Consider the following 21,932-nt stretch of genomic DNA (forward strand, 5'->3'; position numbering starts at 1 on the left):
ACCCATGGTGGAACAAGTGTTCCCGTGAAAATCCTGTTGTTTCTTTGTTTCCAAATCATCCAACATGTGCACATAAATAGTGAATTCCATATCTTGCTACATCTTTCTCCTTCCATTTCAGCTTGCCTTCGTGAGACCACTATGATTTCCTCAACTGTTGTCTTTGGTATCATAAGCCGAAAACCAAATTGTTGTGCTAATTCAAACCAAACCTGAACTGCATTAGGGCATAGAAACAAGAGATGGAGTGTTGATTCATAAGGGCAATTTTGGCACATCATACATGAATGTCGGTTCCCTATGTTTATTCTCGTCATAATCTCTCCCGAGAGGATCCTGTCTTGGATCATGAGGTAAGAAAAAATATGTACAGTAGGTGGTATGGCTAGCCTCCAAATGTATGCATGATCAAAATTAACTCTCCCTCCAATTTTGAACATCTTGTACAGTGAACTAGCCGTATATGCACCACTAGCTGTCCATTTCCACACGATAGTATCACATCCATTGTTTAGATCAATTGTTAACACCACATCCGGCAACAATCCTGCCACAATTGGTGCCGCATCTCTCAAAGAAATTTTAGGTTGAGGAGGCTTTTCACCAGGTTCTAATTGTTTGAATAACGGTTGTCCATGCCATGTGTCTAGCCAGAAAGAGATGGCCTCTCCAGTTCCTACCTTCCACTCCGTTGACCAATGGAAAATAGGCAGCAGCCTTATTAGAGTTCTCCAAAAAAATGAACCCAAAATCATCCAAAAATTAGGACCCGCCTCATAAATACCAATCCACTTTAAAACTGTAACCGTTGTTGTCCAGAGACTTGTCGGATTTGTGTATGCTCGCCACCACCATCTAATTAGCAAGGTTATGTTTTGCACTGCCAAATCATGTAGCCCCATTCCCCCTACTTCAATCGGTAGACACACCGTGGGCCAGTTTAATAGCGAAACTGCTCGTGACTCCTCATTTCTCCCCCATAGGAACGCTCGTCTAATGGCATCTATTCTGTTTATAACCCTCTTCGGTAACTTGAAGCACATCATGTAGTAAATTGGGATTGCGGAGAGCACTGACTTTACTAACTGTAACCTTCCTCCCCTTGATATAAGCTTCCCCTTCCACCCCTCCATTCTTTTTTCTAACTTTTCAATCAAAGATAGATAGTCACTCTTGTTTGGAGCATTAACAGTAAGCGGCATCCCCAAATACTCCATTGGCAGATTAGTCTGATTGAACATGAGAATGAGCCCTGCTTTCCAAATTGACTGTCTATCAAGGTTGAAGGGTACAAAGCTGCTCTTCTCATAGTTGATCTTTAACCCCGATATGTTGGAAAACATTCTCAAGATTAGTTTGAAAGTGATCAGAGTCGGCACAGACGCATTTGCAATAACCGCAGTGTCATCCGCATATTGAAGCGCATAAATCGGTTGGGAACACCTAGCTGAGAGAGGGTTGGTTAGTGTGGTATTTGCCATGCGAATCATGCGTTGGAATACATCGATAGCTATGATGAAGAGCAGAGGCGACAACGGGTCACCTTGCCTCAGGCCTCTTTTATGAGAGAAGTAATCCATGTGTTCCCCATTCATAATTATCCTTGATTGTGAAGTTTGCAAGATGATATGTATCCAATCCATCCACTTTGACGGGAAGCCCCTCGCCGTCATCACCTTGGTAAGAAATTCCCAATCTATGGAGTCAAAGGCCTTAGCGAAGTCAATTTTTGCGAAGATTGCCATGTTGCCCGAGCATGACACATGTTGCAAAATTTCTCTTGTTGCTAGAAAATTTTCTGCTATGTGTCTATCTCGAGTGAAAGCAGTCTGTTGCGTTGAAATCAAATTCCGAAGCACTAACCTCAACCTATTAGCTAGGACTTTGGTTATGAGCTTCGGAATAAGATTAATGATACTTATAGGCCTAAAATCACCGACTATTGCTGAGTTAGGCTTCTTGGGGATCATTACAATGTTGGCCTTATTGGTCTCCGATAAGTCTAGGTTGCCCAGCTAGAAGTCATCAAAAATTCTCTGCACATCCTCCTTCAATAACGACCAAATATCCTTGAAAAATTCATGTGGCAGACCATCAGGGCCTGGAGCCTTGTTATTTGCTAGTTGTCTTACTGCCTTGTGTATTTCAAAGGTTGTGAACGGCTGTTGCAAGTGGTTGAGGCTCGGTTGCTCCTCTCTATATATCACACCTGGATCAAAGTTTAGAGATTGTACCTGAGTGCCCAGTAGCGCCTGCATGTATTTGCTGAACTCCTTCAAAATCTGCCTCTGGTCTGTTATTTGATTACCTTGAACTTCAATGGCCACCACTGCATTCTTCCTTGCTCTAGCCGACGCATAAGCATGGAAGAATCTAGTGTTTCGGTCCCCACTGGTTAGCCAATTACACCGTGATCTCTGATGCCATCGTATTTCCAGATTACTTGATAGCTCGAATGCCCTTTCTCTGATTTTTTGTCTTAAACAGAACTCTCTTCTATCTAGCTTTCTCTTTTCCTCTATTTTGTCAAAAAATAGGATTGCCTTCTTGCAATACTGTAGCTGGTCATCCATGTGCACAAACCGTGTTTGATGCCATCTGCCTAGCTCTTTATGCAATTTCTCTGTTTTTATCTCAAACTCTTTTAAAGGGTCGTCATTGACCTGTTGTGCAGCCGTCTCCCAAATTGTGTTTGTTAAGCAATGAGCATATCTGTATTTAAACCAAAACCTTTCAAGTCGCTTATGGGATTTTCTTTGCTGAGGTGTTTTCATGTGTAACAGCAGTGGCACGTGATCTGACACTATTGTCTCTAGTGCTGTCAACGTAATGATTGGGTACATCATAGCCCAATCCGATGTGAGGAAGCATCTGTCCAACTTTGAGAAGATCGGCACCGGTTGCATATTCGACCACGTATAGTCTCTGTTCTGCAATTGAACATCAATCAATTGCAGTTCTCTTATAAGATCATTAAACTGAAACATGAGACCAAAACCCCGCATGTTTCCAAATCTGTCCACCAACTATCGAACGAGATTAAAATCACCCGACACAATCCAAGGCATGCTGATATGATTCGCTAGGTTGCTGACTTCCTTTATAAATTCCTTTTTTTCTTCATCCCTGCTCGGGCCGTAGACTGTAGTAACCGCAAAATTCAACCCTGTACTCGGGTGTTTGAGAACCACTGTACACGTATGTCTTGTTGTAAATGAATTTTGAAGAGTGTATGCATGGTTCCACGCGATGAATACTTCTCCAGCCGTACTTTGGGCATCAATAAAAACACAACTTCTATTAAAAAAATTAGGTAAAACATTCGCCGCATAAGCAAATTCAAATGTATTCCATTTTGTCTCTTGGATACACACAATATCACATCTAGATCTCCGAATCACATTTTTCACCACATTACATTTTTTGACATCCCCTAGACCCCTCGTATTCCACGATAGTATTTTTAATTTTTTAAGATACATTAAATAAACCTTTAAACAACACACAAAAATTATTGCTCTTGAGACAACCTTACAGGTCGCTCTCATCAGGTTCACCGTTAGAGACTTCCTTCTCCTCCTCTGAGTCATTGATATCTCCATATTATGTCTAATTTACAGCCCTAATTTGTGCTTACAGGTCGTACGGGGTCCCCTACGGGCCGTACGACGCTAAATTGGAAAATTCAGCTGGAATATGAAATCAGCTTAATTTAAGGAGGCCGAAAAGGAAGCCTCTGCAGACGCGATCTGGGGCATTAAATGAGAGAATTACACACCAAAAAAGGGGGATTCACCACTGGAACTTTTACAAGCTTTCTTGGAGCAAAAGACAAGAGGAGGAGAAGAGGAAGAGAAGTGAAAAACGCGAGTTCGCAACGGATCTTCGGATTTCTCCACTGTTTTGTCATGAACTCTTTTATTTCTTGTTATTTGTGTTATCTTATGAACATGAGTAGCTAATTTACTTTGTTTCGAGGGTTAAGATGTAGTTTCTTTGTTAACATGAGTAGCTAGTTTGGTTTTGTTTGCTTTTGTGTTGACTTTGTTTTTACCTTGTTGAGTAGTGTTCGCTTACAAAAGTATGCTACAAAGTTTCAGGTACAGCTAGCTGTACCAGTTTAAACCTTGAATCTACTCTCGTCTAAGACTGCAAGTGCACAATCCTATCCGTATAGTATAACAAGGTATCGATCCTCAGGGACGGTACAATTCGAGTTCTAAATTCTTACTAATCCGAGTTAGGTACTAGAAGTGTGAAAAGTTGGGTTTGGTTTGTTTATATTTCCTAATTTCGAGTGTCAATTCTATTAACAGTAAATGAAAGCAATTAAAGGTTTTGATTTTGAACAATGATAAAAGGTGCTCCCAGGGTTTCAGGTTTCATCCCAAACTTTGCCTTCTCTGGACCTATCATGCGACTCGCATCATCTCTGATGCGACCCGTATGATGCGACTCGCATCATCTCTGATGCGGGTCGCATGGCCCTCGAGCAGAGCTGACATGTGTTCGTATCTAAGTTGATTTCTTGTGCGAGGCTTCAACCTGTAGCTCTCACCTACTGGTATCTAACCTAAATTGATTGTCTGGTTTGCTAGAAGTATCCACAACCTTTCGATAATGGAAAGTTCACCTCTCGGCTACTATTGATCATAAATCTACTTCAAATACTCAATCACAATTGCAAGAAACATCAAGGTCAAATTACTAGAAGAGATGCTATAGACATCTAACAGTAGACAATCAAGAATCAATCAAGCAATCAAAATCAAGCAATCAATGAATACTCAAACAAAGAATCACACAAGTTCAAACTTAGATCAAAACAACATGCAACTCAAAGACAAAGTTTAGAGACTACATCCTAACCCTAGGAACTAAAGATCTACTCAAGCATAGTAAAAGAAAACATAAAAGAGAGAGAGAATAGGCAGATCATGATGAAGCTCGAAGATCCAAGGTGGATTGGAGAGGATCTTGCAATCTTCCCTTCTCCTCTTCTTCAAGCAAGCTCCAATCTCTTTCTTCTCTCTTGATCTCTGCTCTCTAAGTGATCTGGAATGTAAAGGGGAAAAAGCTCTCGAAATTCTGGCATAGGACCTGCTTATATAGGCAACGGATCTGACTTGGGGCTTATCGGGTTGAATTTGAATTGGGCGGCAACAGTTGATGCGACTCGTATCAGGTGGATGCGACTCGCATCATCTGGTCTTCAAGAGAGGAGTGAGGGTCGCATCGCACGTCGCTTTGGGCTTTGATGCGACCCACATCATGGGTGATGCGACTCGCATTAGATCTTCCTGAAGTCTGCCATTTGCCTGATTTTGCCCGATTTCGCCTGATTCCTGCAAAGTAAGAACCAAAACATACCAGTACCACATTCTATGGATATTCAATGTAAAATACGCGATTTGGTGGTTTAAAACGCAGATTTTGGTACAAGAATTAGTCGGAACAATAGATCAAATATGGAGATATCAAGTAGTATTTTGATTGCTTTATTTGTGCTTGCTTGAATTGATTAGTCATCCCGTTAGATGAATGCACACATCTAAGTGTTAGGAGCCAAGTCTATGACATTTAATCCAACCAAATAAAGTATATGAAGTAGGGTGAAACCAAGGAGTACCCGTGTCACACCCCGCGGCCACGGGTCGTAACAGTCTCCCGCCGTAAGCATACAACGCTGTGTATACTTACAAGGCTATTCAAATCTTACTCAACAATTCAACAGATAATAATATAAACTAAGTTTATAGATACACAAATCAGAGTACACAGTCTGGTCAGAATATAATACAACATAAGTATCTCATCCGGATACCAACCATAAGGCCTACCCTAAATCTATACAACAAAACATATCTAGGGTTATCAAGTGGTAAGCTACTAAGGCCTACTACTCTCGTGCCTCTCCGGAATCAGTCGCACCAGTACCTGTAAAATAACCGGGAGGGTGGGGGTGAGAATAAATTCTCAGTGCGAATTTTGCCACAGTTTAGACTATTGGACTTGCAATCAAACTCTATATTCAACAATGAAACCCAAACAATAACAGTTCAAACAGATATATATAATCATAAATAACAGAATGCCAATGCTCGACAACAGTTTAATCAACCTGAAACACAGTTTACGGAATTTCCAAGATGAATTTCAAACACAACATATATTTTGGCTTAACTCAATTCAATAGGGCTTGTAGCAATTACAGATGTTCTTTCGAGCTGAACCATTATCGAACCCACATCTGTAGGGTTACTGACACCTACAGATGGCCAACCGCTGGACCCTTTATCTGACACCCATCTGCAATCGCTTGACTTAACAGTTTATTACGGTCTGGTTTCAAATCACATAAAGAAAATCCTCTTTGGAATCATTCCAATAGTCGTAATATTCAATTGACCTTCCAAATGCATTAACACGTAGGAGAATGCCACCGAGCCATAGACGTTACACAAGTCACCCACGATTTCCATTCACATCTCATACCATAATCACCCTCCCTCGTCCCAACCGGTACTGGGAAGATCGAGGGCCGTTCACCTAAGGCCATTAGGATCCTGGGAATCCAAGTCAGCATACAGCCCGACTTGGCAAATTCATTGGATCCAAGTGCTTAACTTCGTAAATCCATTCACATACATTCACATACACAGTTCGTGGTGACTTTCAATCAAAATCAGATCACAATAGATCAACATAACCTATAACCATACCAGCATGCAAATCATTCAATTCAGATCAATTCGAGTTTCATTTAATTGGGCTATGCAAATGCTCTACGCAATTCAGTGATGCACTCAATGATATTCAACATGACAAACGAAAACACAGTTTAATTCCTGAAAATAAAGTATCAAACAAGTCCAAGAATCCCGCACCTGAGTATGACGAGCGTACCGCTTAATTTAAGGATCGGACGTCTCGTATTGTCTCGCAAGTTCTTGCTCGACCGAGCCTATACCTATATTATACGTATACTTGGTTTAACATTGGTTCACTATTGGAAACATTTACTCGAGTTACATCAGGCTTACACCTTAATCAATTTCCTATCCTTTGGTACCAATCCGTTCAATTCCTGATTTCTTACTTACAACCTTTCAAATCACACCATTTACCTCGGGTTCCTTCAAACCCTACACAATTATAATTAGGTAACCATTCAGTCACGGTTTCACTACTTTGGTTCTCGGTTCATTTCGATTTACCGTTTGGTTAACCCTAATTTGGTCAAAACCTCAAATCAGCCGTTAAATGTTCTAAAAATTCACGATCAGGAGGCAACCCTACCGATTACAAGTCTAAGTGGTTGGGTTAAGCAAATCAAATCACGATTATGCCAACTTTCAATTTTGGCACGAAACCCTAGAAATCAGATTTCACAAATCGGAAGAAATCGGGAAAAAGATTGACAAATAAACAAGCAAGGAGTGTAGAGGAACTAGTCCTCGAGCAATTCGAACACAAATCTCGAGTTTAAAACGAAAACCAGAGAAATCGAGAAATCGTAGATTTTAGAGAGAAACAAAAAGAGAAAAGAATACCGAATAGGAGAGTTAGAAGAGATCCACGGGCGTTTACTCGGTTCCGGTTTCGATTTCTCGCAACAATCGGGGGTTTGAGAGGAACGAAAAACTCTCTCGCTCTTTTTCTTCTCTCTTGGCATAAATTTCACTTAAAATGGTAAAGGAATGAAGTGGGAGAGAGAGAGAGAGCAGGAATTATGCAAATAAGCCCTTGGAATCACCCAGTGCGGATCACTCACCCGCACTGGATCTGAGTGCGGACGCACTCGGCAGTTTGTAGGTCCTTCCAGCACTTTCCAGTGCAAAAATCGGTGTCGGTGCGGGTCCTCCACCCGCAGTGCGGGTCACTTCACCCGCACTCAGCACTTAGTCAGTTTTCAGCATAAATTTTAATACAGAAATCACCCGCAGTGCGGGTGGCTTCACCCGCAGTGCGGGTGGCTTCACCCGCAGTCAGAACTTAGTAGATTTTTGGAATGAATTTTAACACAGAAATCACCCGCAGTGCGGGTGGCTTCACCCGCAGTCAGGACTTAGTAGATTTTTGGAATGAATTTTAACACAGAAATCACCCGCAGTGCGGGTGGCTTCACCCGCAGTGCGGGTCACTTCACCCGCACTCAGAACTTAGTAGATTTTTGGCAGAATTTCAGAAAAAGTCCGAGCGTAATGCGGACGCACTGACCCGCAGTGCGGGTGGCCTCACCCGCACTCAGTACTTAGCCAATTTCAGTTCAACACAGAAAATCATGAGTGCGGCCGCACCCACCCGCAGTGCGGGTGGCCTCACCCGCACTCACAGAAATTTCAAAGGCAATTTAAGGAAAACAGAAGTCAGTGCGGGTCAGTCACCCGCAGTCACCTACCAGTGCGGACGCAGTGAGCCTGTAAAGTCTCAAATTCTCGAAATTTCGACGCGGTTTCGATTCACACTTCACTTACTTAATTAGAGGAACCTAAATTAAGGTTTTAACTTCCATTTTGTTAGCACAATTAACTTGATTCTTGCATTTAATTCATTTGAATTTAATTGTAAAAATTTCGTAACGTAACAACCCGAAAGGTGAAACTTTCCTTGAGGCGAAAGTCCTTGGATACTTTTAGTAAACCAACAAGTAACTTGGATAAATTAGGCCAAAATGCGAAAGTTGAGGTTTAACGCATCTAAGAGGGAAGTATTTGAGTCCGGTAATCGGGTACTAGGCCAAAATGCGAAAGTTGAGGTTAGGTATCTAGATCTGGTCGATAGAAACCCTAAACATTAGCATCAACACAGAAAACAGTAGCTGCAGCATTAACTCGGGGTCCCCTACGGGCCGTACGGGAATCCGTACGGGCCGTATGCCTCGGGGCTGAACAGAAATGAAATATGAACCCTGGAAACGCCTTTTTATTAATTGAAAACAACTTTAATTCTCTTTATTGTCTTTTAAACTTTTCATAAATCATTAGAATTATCAGAACCAAACCAAACCAATTTTCTCTTACTTCTATAATCTCAAGTAATTTTAGGATAAGTCCGGTCATTTTCTTCCGTCCCTGTGGATTGATACCTGAGCATACTCATCGATAGGATAATGCACTTGCTATCTGATTTGACAGAGTATAACAAAGGTTTAAAAGGTATAGCTTGCTATACTGAAACCTTGTAGCATATATTCTGTGCGAACAAGTTTTTGGCGCCGTTGCCGGGGAATCGGCAACGAAAATTCTAGACTTTTTCTTATTTTTGCTTGATTCTAGATTTTAATTTTAATTTTTCTTTTTTCCTTATTTGCAGGAACATACTGGAAGAGTCACGGCCCAAGAACAATTACCATCTCATAAGCAAAGGGCAGACTTCCAACTCATTAGTTCCAGCACCACCGCATCTGTCACCTCTCCGTACGGCCCGTACAAGATTCATACGGCCCGTACCAGCCGACAACAGAGGCCAGACAGACCTAGAACAAGACACAATGAATAACGGCGGAGCTAATCCACCCATCACTGATCCACCCGTTCAGGACCCACCCATCCAGGATCCTCCTGTACAGGATCAATTCTCTGATGATGAAGGAGAAGACTATGCGCCAAGGACGTTGCGAGAGTTCAATGTCCCGAGAGCAGGAGATGTTAGAGGAGCAATCCGATTGCCAAGGGTTGTCGGCAACCAACCCAACTTCAATCCGGGCGTTGTCAACATCGTCCAGCAAAACACATTCCATGGCATGGATCATGAGGATCCGCATGCCCATGTTCAAACTTTTCTTGAGTGTTGTGCCACCATTAAAATCAATGGCGCAACAACTGATTACATTAGGCTTGCTTTATTTCCTTTCACTCTTAGGGATAAAGCCAAGAAATGGTTAGGGTCATTACCAAGGGATTCAATTACCACTTGGAGGGAACTGTCCAAACTGTTTTTGACCAGATTTTTCCCCCATAAAAGAACTGCCAATGTTAGGACCCAACTGACCAGTTTCAGACAAAGGCCTGATGAACCACTGAATGAGGCCTGGGAAAGGTTTAGGGAATTGCAATACTCTTGTCCACATCATGGTATTCCCGAATGGTTACTTGTTCAGTCTTTTTATGCTGGTTTAACTGATACCACTCGTACTTCAGTTGATGCAGTTGCAGGTGGAGCTCTCATGGATCGAGAGGCTACCGAGGCAATGAATTTAATTGACAATATAGCAACCAACCAACAATGGTCAGGCCGAGGGAGCACTCGAGGAACTAGAGGAGGCCGACTTGAGGTCGATCAGATCACAGCTCTCACCGCCAAGATGGATGCCATGCAGAGGGCTTTTGACAAGATGAGTGTCAAAGCGCTTGGTAATCAGCAACCACAACCTTGTGTTATGTGTGGGGACGAGAGACACGAGTATGAAAATTGTCCGCTTGCGCAAAGAGATGAAGAGCCCGAGCAAGTGAATTCTCTTAACAATGAGCCATCTTACTTCCCGAAACCCCCTTTCAGCCGAACCTATTCCAAGGACCCGATTGAACAACAGAATTGGAGGTGGAAGCAAAACTACCCCCCACACTTCAATAACAACCCTTCTGGCAGCAACAATAACAACCGCAACTTCTACAACAATGCTGCATTCAATAACTCAAACAACCGTGCACCATACTCAGGACCGTCTAAACCCTATGTTGCCCCTGCAGTGGAGAACTTTATGCATGAGCAGGGTAAGATGAATCAAATGCTCTTCGAGCAGATGCAAGCGATCGGTGCTCAGTTGGCTAGTTTGGCCGCCCAAAACACACCTCAAAGTGGGAGCCAAACCGCACCACCACAACCTGGAATGCTACCAGGCCAACCAGAGATCAACCCCAGGAAGGAGGCCAAGGCAGTGACATTGCGAAGTGGGACACAGTACCAAGGACCAGCCATGCTTGCCGAGCCAGAAGCCGACCCTACGGCCCGTATAAATCCCATACGGCCAGTATCGATACCCCCTGTGATTTCTGAACAGTCAGAGCCTGATCCGATTGAAATTGTGAATGAAGAGACAGACCATACGGTCCGTACCAATCCCGTACGGCCCGTACAGAATGAAGCTGACAAGCAGAAGAAGACGGTGACCGAGAAACCACCACCCTATCGGCCACCAGTTCCATTCCCACAGAGATTAGCCGAAACCCGACTCAATGAACAGTTCTTCAAGTTTATTGAAGTTATGAAGCAATTGCACATTACAATTCCATTCACCGAGGCGTTGACCCAAATGCCAACCTATGCTAAGTTTCTCAAGGATACCCTATCTAATAAACGAAGCTTGGGGGGACATGAGACGGTGAAATTGACTGAATAGTGCAGTGCTATACTTGTTGTTCGTACAATAATCATTTTCATCTATTTGACTAATTTGCAAAAACATACAATTATTGAATTTTACGATTTCTTCTATTTTGAGATTATGTAGGTTCAAGAAAAGTTGGAATTGCAATGCAATATCCTTGGACAGAAGAAATCATGAAGACCTTTATCAAGAATATAAATTGTAAAATCAAAAGCTTGGTAAAATAAGTTTGAGGCTGTATTTACAAAGGGAAAACGTTGGTAATGTTTATAAAACGTTATAACGTTTTAGACCTGTCAAAAACGCTGAAGAAAGATGTTGATCAAACTCAGAAATAACATAAAACGTTATAACGTTTTCATAAAACGTTATAACGTTTCAGGAATGGAAAATATGCTAACATATGGGCTTACTGAAAGACCTAAAACGTTATAACGTTTTGTGAAAACGTTATAACGTTTTATGACTGTCTGTATCAATGTTAAAGCCAAATATAAAACGTTGTAACGTTTTATAAAACGTTGTAACGTTTTAATTAAATCTGAGCTTCAAACAATTCCTGTTTTTGATCAAGATTTTACAGAACAAAACGTTACGTAACGTTTATAAAACGTTGTAACGTTTTTGAATGCTTTTGCTGAGCTGTCAGAAAATTAAAACCCTAAATCGCACTTTGAACTAAAACGTTGTAACGTTTTAGTCCAAACAGCTCATTTTTGAGCTGACACTATAAATAGATTAGTGAGGTTCCTTTCTCACTCATCTCAGCCGACCCTAATTAATTCAAAAGCGATTTTCTGAGAGCTTAGCCTACTCCATTGTTGTGAGAGCTTAAAACTTCAAAATTCCTCAAGCAACCTCAAACCTACTTCACTAATCTTGATATAGATTAGATTAGAGTGATCTATTGAGTGTTTTCTCTTGTGTTTCTAGACAATCGAGACCTTGTTCTCATCTCTTTGAGTTGGCCGTTTGACTTCCCGCTTGGTGTGTAAGGGCTCAACGGTTCACAAGTTGTAATCCTTTCGTATTGGGTAATAGAAAGACGCACCTCACAAGGTTGCGAAGCCCCGGAGACGTAGGCCTTTGTTTTGCCGAACTCCGTTATCACCCCGCGTGTCAAATTTCTCTAAACTCATCTCTTTACTTTCAATTGCAATTTAATTTCAGTTTTTGAGCAATTAGAGGTGCCCCTAAGTGTAACAATACTGAGGAGTGAACTTCCACCGAAATTGGAAGATCCGGGTAAGTTCTCTATTCCATGCACGATTGGCAAGGCCACCACCCGACGAGCTTTGTGTGATTTGGGGGCTAGTGTGAGTCTCATGCCGCGAACTATCTTCGAACGATTGGGTGTAGGAGAGCTTAGACCTACACGAATGACCTTGCAACTTGCGGATTCTTCAGTGAGACTACCACTTGGCATAGTGGAAGATGTACCGGTTCAAGTCGGTAAGTTCTATGTGCCCGGTGATTTTGTTGTGATGGAAATGGAGGAAGACAAGGAGGTCCCTATCATTCTAGGAAGACCATTTTTGAGAACCGCGGGGCGCTGATTGATGTGAAAAATGAGACTTTAACCTTGAACATCGGAGATGAGAAAGTTCATTTTCAAATTGACCGAGCAATGAAGTATCCCGCTCAACCCGAATCGTGTTATATGATCGATGTGATTGATAAATTGGTTGAAGAAAATTTTCTGGAGCAAGTCAACAACTCGCTAAGGTATCATTTCGATTTTTTATCTGATATGCAGGATGAAACAAGCGAGCTTGCGACGATTTGCACGGCAGACACAGCACCTGTCTGTCTGGAAGAATTGCCATACGGGGGTGTACACAGATCATACGGGGCCGTACACCAGAGGAATTTCAAACAGAGAAGCTGGAGATTGAGAAGGAATCAAAAGCTCAGGCTGAAGCTGATTCATACGGCCCCGTACAAGTTTCATACGGACCGTACGACCAGTCAGACAGAGCAGATCACTCCCGAATTAAAACCTCTCCCAGCCACTCTCAGGTACGAATTCCTTGATTCAGAAAAGAAATGTCCTGTTATTGTAAATGCAGGATTGACCCCTGACCAAACCGCCAAGCTCATGGAGAAGCTGAGAACCCACAAAGGCGTGATTGGATATTCTATCAAGGACTTGAAGGGGATCGATCCAACCATTTGCACACACAGGATCTTGCTAGAAAATGACCACAAGCCTTCAGTTGAACACCAAAGACGGCTCAACCCAAATCTAAAAGAGGTAGTAAAGAAAGAAATTTTAAAACTTTATGAAGCAGGTATTATCTACCCGATTTCTGACAGCAAATGGGTGAGCCTCGTCCATGTGGTTCCCAAGAAAGGGGGAGCAACAGTGGTGAAAAATAAAAAAGACGAGATGATTCAAACACGCGTTGCAACCGGTTGGAGGATGTGCATTGACTACCGGAAGCTCAACGCGGCTACACGCAAAGATCACTTTCCCTTACCATTTGTTGATCAACTCCTTGAAAGGCTTGCTAATCACTCATATTTCTGTTATCTTGATGGTTATTCAGGTTTCTTTCAGATTCCCATTCATCCGCAGGACCAAGAGAAGACTACATTCACATGCCCGTACAGTACCTATGCATACCGTAGAATGCCCTTCGGTCTTTGCAATGCACCTGCGACTTGTCAGAGAGCCATGATGGCTATTTTTTCTAATTTTATAGAGAAAGAAGTTGAAATTTTTATGGATGATTTTTCTGTATATGGTACTTGTTTTGATTCTTGTTTGGCTAATTTGTGTAAGATCTTGCAGAGATGTGAAGAAGTGAATTTAATCCTCAATTGGGAAAAATGTCATTTCATGGTCCAAGAAGGAGTTGTCTTGGGACATGTCGTCACCTCTAGGGGGATTGAGGTTGACAAAGCAAAAATTGAGGTAATTGAGAAACTCGAAATCCCAACAAATGTCAAGGGGGTTCGAAGTTTTCTGGGACATGCAGGTTTTTACCGCCGTTTCATAAAGGATTTCTCGAAAATTGCGAAACCATTGACCAATCTACTTATTAAAGACTTTGATTTTGTTTTCACTGATGATTGTGTCAAGTCTTTTTGCAGTTTAAAGGAAGCCCTTATTTCTGCACCTTTCTGGAACCCACCCGATTGGTCACTACCATTTGAGTTGATGTGCGATGGAAGCGACTATGCAGTTGGGGCAGTTCTGGGGCAGCAGAAAGATAACAAGCCGTGTGCCATCTATTATGCTAGCATGGTGCTAGATCCGGCCCAATTGAACTACACCACAACCGAGAAGGAGCTTCTCGCCATTGTTTTCGCCCTTGACAAATTCAGATCATATTTGGTGGGCTCGAAGATAGTGGTCTACACAGATCATGCCGCACTAAGGTATCTTTTGACTAAAAAGGATGCAAAACCAAGACTAATTAGGTGGATTCTTCTTTTGCAGGAGTTTGATCTTGAGATAAGAGATAAGAAAGGAGTCAAGAACTCTGTGGCGGACCATCTGTCCCGGCTCATTTGGGAGGAGGACACCACAACTAAGCTCCCGATCAATGACTCATTTCCCGATGAACAACTCCTTGCAATCAGTTCTGACCTGGAGGACACCTATACAGGCCGTACGGAAGTTCATACGGTCTGCATGATTCAGCATACGGCCCATACACCTATTCATACAGGCCGTACGCAGACCCACCAGAGCAAACAGCAAGCTCCCTGGTATGCCGACATCGCGAATTACCTGGTCTCTGGAGTTTTGCCTTGCACAATGTCCCACCAGCAGAAGAAGAAACTCAAATCTGATGCCAAGTACTACTTTTGGGATGAGCCCTACCTCTTCAAGATTGGAATTGATGGCATATACCGACGCTGTGTTCCACACGAGGAAACAGGTTCTATTCTTGCACATTGCCACTCATTCGCTTATGGAGGACACTCTTCATACTCCAAGACCACTGCCAAGGTATTACAATCTGGTTTCTTTTGGCCTACTCTTTTCAAAGATGCAAGATCTTTTGTTCTAGCTTGTGACAGGTGCCAAAGAACCGGAAACATGACGAGACGAAGTGAAATGCCTCTCAACTTTATCCTTGAGGTAGAGATTTTTGATGTTTGGGGCATTGATTTCATGGGTCCATTCCCTTCCTCTCGAGGGAATGAGTATATTTTGGTGGCAGTCGACTATGTGTCAAAGTGGGTAGAGGCAATGGCATGCCGCAAGGCTGACTCGAATTCGGTGAGAAGGTTTTTCAATGAGATCATTTTCTCTCGTTTTGGAGTGCCTCGAGCTGTCATCAGTGACGGAGGCAAGCACTTCATCAATCGACAATTCAACAATCTCTTGAGCCGACATGGGGTGACTCATAAGGTATCTACTTTTTATCACCCTCAAACTAATGGCCAAGCTGAGATTTCTAACAAGGAAATCAAGTCGATCTTAGAGAAAACAGTGGCAAGAACAAGGAAGGATTGGGCTTTCAAGCTACATGATGCACTTTGGGCCTACCGCACCGCCTTCAAGACACCGATTGGCATGAGCCCTTACAAGCTGGTGTATGGAAAGCCGTGCCACCTTCCTGTTGAAATTGAGCACAAGGCATTCTGGGCCACAAGAGCGATCAACATGGACCTACTTGCAGTTGGAGAAAAGCGTGTCCTCGACTTGCATGAATTGGAGGAAATGAGGTTGCATGCATACGAGAATGCCAGGTTTTACAAGGAAAAGACGAAGCGATTGCATGACCAATGCATTTCGCCTCGCCAATTCAAAGAGGGAGATCTTGTACTTTTGTTTAATGCTAGATTGAGAATTTTTCCAGGTAAACTCAAGTCAAGATAGTCCGGCCCATTTCAAGTGAAGAAAGTGTATCCTTTCGGAGCAGTCGATATCTGGAGCACGGAAAGTGATACCTTCAAGGTGAATGGTCAGCGCCTCAAGCATTACGTTGCTGACCACTTGATGAATGAGCGGAGTGTTCAGTTTCTTTCTGACCCCGCTCCTATCGAAGTCTAATTTGCAAGGTTGATAAGGACCTAAAACAAGCGCTTCTTGGGAGGCAACCCAAGCACTATTTAATTTATTTTATTTAGTCATTTCTTTTATTTTATTTTCTGTTTTTGCATAGTTAACTTCATATTAGTTTAATTCTGATTCTACAATTTTTGGTTATTTTCAAGTCAGATCAGATAGGAGGAAAAATCAATTCTGGAATTTGGTACGGCCCGTATTCACTTCCCTACGGGCCGTAGGGCATTCATTCGGCGCCAGCACTCAAGGGACACAACACTCTCTCTCTCTTCGCAACCCTTCGACTCACCCGTATACCTTTTTATACACCCCCCGACAGCCACCCGACAACCCCTGCCCCACCAAACCCTACCTTGTCGTCTTACCCCTACGACCCGCACGTGAACCCGTATATCCAAACCCTAGACGCCGCCACCTCCGCCACCCTCTTCTCCGCTCGTCTCCGCCACGAGCCGCCTTCTCTTCACCTCTGCCCGACCGATCCGCGCCGTTCTCATTGCTATCCCAACCGCCGCTCTCTCTCTTTCTCCCCTTCTCCAGAGTCACCTCCACCGCCGGCCGCCTCTCCATCTTCCTCTCCAAGGTAAGCGCCCTTACCTTTTCCCTTTTCCTTTTAATCATTTTCTATATTTTCCTTTTAGTTTTCGCCGTATTTTCTCCGATCTCTCGGCCACCACCACTCGCCCAGCCGCAAACCCTCACTCTCCACAAAAACCACCAACCCTACGGCCTGTACACCAACCCCTACGGCCCGTAGAACCTCTCTACCGAAAACTACCAACCCTACCCAAAACCTTACAGCCCGTACCCAAACCCTACGGCCCGTACCAAATAAACCTGATAGCCATGTCTAGTGAACACCGCCGCAAGAGACGCCAAGACCGCTCACCATCCCCACCACCCCATCCAGTCCCTGAGCCCTATGACTCTGGCTCTGAACAAGCCTACTCTGGAGAGTACACCGACCGATTCGACCGCTTCGCGGTACGGTATTTCGAGATGCCCACTCGTCGGATGTACAAGAAATTCATCAACCTCCAAAAGAAGACATTCGAGAACACACCCATGGTACACCTGGACACACTCCACAGTTTTGGAGTTGAGGATGATTTCATCCTTCTCACTGCCAGGATTGGGTTTGGCACTGATTTCTGGAACATCCGCCATCCAGCTTACGAAATTGACACCAAGGAATTCCTCTCCTCTCTCGAGCTCAAGAGGGACAACCAAGATGTCCCCTTCATCAAGTTCCGGCTGTGCAACAGAACTCATCGCGTCTACTTCCCTTCTCTACGCGAGTGGTTCAGTTTCCGACGAGAGCCCACTACTGACACCCTCAGTTTCCGTTAGGGGTGGGATCGGGATACCTTCTGGGCCATGATCACTGGCTGCCCTAGATCAGCCAGTTCAGAGTACTGAGCCCGCTTCATCCCTCACCCGGTCCTCCGTATCATCCAGCGCGCCCTCGCCTCTACTATTTTCGCGTGCGGTGAGACTCTCAACCGCGCCAACACCATTGATTTCATGCTCATGGACACTATGCTCCGTCCCGATGTCGAGTCTCCGGACTTAGCCCTTCTCATGGTCCAGCACTGGATCCAGCAGCGAGACAAAAATAAGAGTGGTGGCAAAATCAAGATTGGGGCCTATGTTGAGCTCATCAAGCAAAAACTTGGATTGGGAGCGATACCGGGCAGAGAGCCATGCACTGGTCCCACCATTATGGATGCTGACAGCTACCGCCAGGGCCTTTTCATCTCTATCTCTCGTGGGCCAGCAGGTCACCAGGACTTCTATGACTGGCACTTTCAGAATGGCTCCTCCCGCAGGTTACCATTTGGCCCATCCATCTTACCGCATGACCCATCCACCTGGTTGGTCTCACCACCGGCCTCTGACGTCCCCAGCTCTTCCACCCAGCCACCTATGTCACAGTCTGCACGCCCACACCCAGCAGACCCCACTCTTAGGGATCTCTACTCCCTCATGACGGAGATCAGGGATACTCAGCTGGAGCAGGGCCGTCACACACAGCTATCCAGCAGCAGACATACATTCACAGCGAGCGCTTGGATGAGCTCAGTGGCTACATGTTTGACTATGCTGAGCGACTTGGTGACATCGAGGACCAGTTTCGTGACTGGCGCTTCGACCCCTCCTATGATTACTGATCTGGTTTGTTTTCACTACCCCAGCTTTTATCTTTTTATCTTACTTTACTTACTTGCATGTCTTGAAGCATTGAGGACAATGCTCAGACTAAGCTTGGGGGGGGGGGGGGGGGGTGATTAGTTGTTTTGTTTAGTTGCATGTAGTTTTGTTCTTTTTGTTTTTGTGTTTGCATGTTTCGAGGATTAATTTGTATGAATTGCGTGAATTAGGGACCAATTTGGGAAATTTTGGTTGAGAAATAGTTGAATTTGTGAAATTGAAAATAACCACACATTTGGTTGAAAGAACTGTATATGATAGTTTGTTTTGGGACTTTGTAGAGTTGAGAATTGAATTGTACCAAGAAAGCATTTGAAACCGAACTGTGCCTTGTAAAAATAGAGAAATGAGATTTGAAAACAATAGAAAGATTGGGACATCCATTGGTATGAGATAATACCATTGGATATGTGTATTCATGATATGTGCAAGCAAATAAAAAATATATATTAAAAAAAAAGGAGGAGAAAAAGATGGAGAAAATAAGAGTACTGGCAATAAGTTCATTAGGGCGCCTTTGAGCTCGTCTCCCAAAAATAAAAAAAATTCTTTGCACATATCAACACATGTAGTCCGCGACTTTCTGACCTAAGCTTGTTCTAAGCTTGGGGGGGGGGGGGGTATCAAAGAAAAACAAATCACTACAAATGAGGGCATAAACTTGGTAGAAAAATGAACTATTGATGCGTTTGATTACTTGGTTCTTACAAATAACAATACATTCTTGAATATAGGGTTTTGATTGATTGAATTGTGGGGTGAATCAAAATGGAACAAAGGAAACCAAATCACTATCCAAAATAACTCTAATAGGCTTCTAACGAACGCAAGATCATGCAAATTTTCCTCTTAGTAGATTAACTTGCATTTAGGTAAGTCCAACAACCAGAACCACACCTAAGTTAGAATCTTTGCTTGAGGACAAGCAAAGTTCAAGCTTGGGGGAATTTGATATCTCCATATTATGTCTAATTTACAGCTCTAATTTGTGCTTAAACCTGTGTTTTAAAGCCTATTAGTGTGGACTTTGTACTTGTATTTCGATGAAATGTGGTACTGCTATGCTTTGTTTGGTATTTTGCAGGAAAGAGGGCGAAAAAATGGATCTGACAATTTTTCATACGGCCCGTAAGACATTCCCTACGGGCCGTACAGGATCTGCCCAACCACATAGAAGGTTTCACAACAGAGGCACGAAGTCTCCAAGACAAAGCACAGGCATACGGGCCGTACGACGCTAAATTGGAAAATCCAGCTGGAATCTGAAATCAGCTTAATTTAAGGAGGCCGAAAAGGAAGCCTCTGCAGACGCGATCTGGGGCATTAAATGAAAGAATTACACACCAAAAAAGGGGGATTCACCACTGGAACTTTTACAAGCTTTCTTGGAGCAAAAGACAAGAGGAGGAGAAGAGGAAGAGAAGTGAAAAACGCGAGTTCGCAACGGATCTTCAGATTTCTCCACTGTTTTGTCATGAACTCTTTTATTTCTTGTTATTTGTGTTATCTTATGAACATGAGTAGCTAATTTACTTTGTTTGTAGGGTTAAAATGTAGTTTCTAGTTTGGTTTTGTTTGCATGCTACTTGGATTTTGTGTTGAATGCTTTGTTTTTACCTTGTTGAGTAGTATTTTGATTGATTTATTTGTACTTGCTTGAATTGATTAGTCATCCCGTTAGATGAATGCGCACATCTAAGTGTTAGGAGCCAAGTCTATGACATTTAATCAAACCAAATAAAGTATATGAAGTAGGGTGAAACCAAGTAGTACCCGAAAGGTGAAACTTTCCTTGAGGCGAAAGTCCTTCGATACTTTTAGTAAACCAACAAGTAACTTGGATAAATTAGGTCAAAATGCGAAAGTTGAGGTTTAACGCATCTAAGAGGAAAGTATTTGAGTCCGGTAATCGGGTACTAGGCCAAAATGCGAAAGTTGAGGTTAGGTATCTAGATCTGGTCGATAGAAACCCTAAACATTAGTATCAACACAGAAAACAGTAGCTGCAGCATTAACTCGGGGTCCCCTACGGGCCGTACGGGAATCCGTACGGGCCGTATGCCTCGGGGCTGAACAGAAATGAAATCTGAACCCTGAAAACGCCTTTTTATTAATTGAAAACAACTTTAATTCTCTTTATTGTCTTTTAAACTTGTCATAAATCATTAGAATTGTCAGAACCAAACCAAACCAATTTTCTCTTACTTCTAGAATCTCAAGTAATTTTAGGATAAATCCGGTCATTTTCTTCCGTCCCTGTGGATCGATACCTGAGCATACTCATTGATAGGATAGTGCACTTGCTATCTGATTAGTATAACAAAGGTTTAAAAGGTATAGCTTGCTATACTGAAACTTTGTAGCATATATTCTGTGCGAACAGTCATCAAAATGTAAGTGTGAGTTAGGAAGACTTCCCTCATTTTCGTCCTCATCCTCTGGCTGAGCTGACTGCAATTCTTTTGTTCTTTGGGCGTTGTCTTCATCCACTGCATTGAGTACATCTTGTTGTTTGAGCCCACACCCAGCAGCCAGGCCTATGCAATGTTCATATGCAACATGGACCTCAAAAAAACCCTCAGAATTCTTAACTAAATCTACATCTCTTTCTTTCCTCACTGATGGGCCTTTTTTTTTGTTGAAGGCCCAGCCCTATATTTGGGCCCTGCACTATGTGATTTTCTTTTATGTCTAACCGACCTTCTCAGCTCTCTTAGTGGTTATGCTGTAGGGTTTGCTTCTGTTGTACTCAAGGGGTCTTCATTAATTTCACTTTCTAGGCCCTGTCCTTCCAAATCCCCTAAACGGTCTGATTGTACAACCTTTGACAGCTCACCACTGTTCTCTGTACTCGAATTCGTAGGTAGCTCCTCTCGTGGGTTGGAGAGACCTTTTGTCCCAGTGGGAGATGCGGCAGTTTGGAGCCCTCAAGTAGTAGGTTGTTGTATTCCGGGTTATTGTACTCCCTGCACCTGACCCGTTTCTACACCTGACCGGGTTGTTGCATGAACAGTCTCTACACCTGCTTGTATAGCTGTATCTGTCACACCCCGCGGCCACGGGTCGTAACAGTCCCCCGCCGTAAGCATACAACGCCGTGTATGCTTACAAGGCTACTCACATTTCAAACCAAACAACAAGCAATTTAAAACAAGTTTCTAATATATAATCAGAGTACACAGTCTGGACAGTAAATAATACAATATAAGTATCTCATCCGGATACCAACCACGAGGCCTACCCTAAATCTATACAACAAAACACATCTAGGGTAATGCTGGTAAGCTACTAAGGCCTACTACTCTCGTGCCTCTCCGGAATCGGTCGCCCCAGTACCTGTAAAATAACCGGGAAGGTGGGGGTGAG

General features: G+C 43.1%; 1 protein-coding gene and 1 non-coding gene across 2 annotated transcripts; both read right to left on the minus strand.

Moving 5' to 3' along the window:
- Nucleotides 1-2,015: 2,015 nt before the first annotated feature.
- On the minus strand, nt 2,016-3,005 carry LOC144572790 (uncharacterized). Its single transcript, XM_078322461.1, has one exon. The coding sequence runs from the start codon at nt 3,003-3,005 to the stop codon at nt 2,016-2,018; it is 990 nt and encodes a 329-aa protein (XP_078178587.1).
- Nucleotides 3,006-9,973: 6,968 nt separating this feature from the next.
- LOC144572906 (small nucleolar RNA R71) lies at nt 9,974-10,080 on the minus strand. The gene has a single exon (XR_013517833.1). It is a non-coding gene; the product is annotated as a small nucleolar RNA R71 (small nucleolar RNA).
- Nucleotides 10,081-21,932: the final 11,852 nt, after the last annotated feature.

Source organism: Carex rostrata, chromosome 20 (genome assembly GCF_964058835.1).
Source record: "Carex rostrata chromosome 20, lpCarRost1.2, whole genome shotgun sequence".
Lineage (NCBI taxonomy): Eukaryota > Viridiplantae > Streptophyta > Magnoliopsida > Poales > Cyperaceae > Carex > Carex rostrata.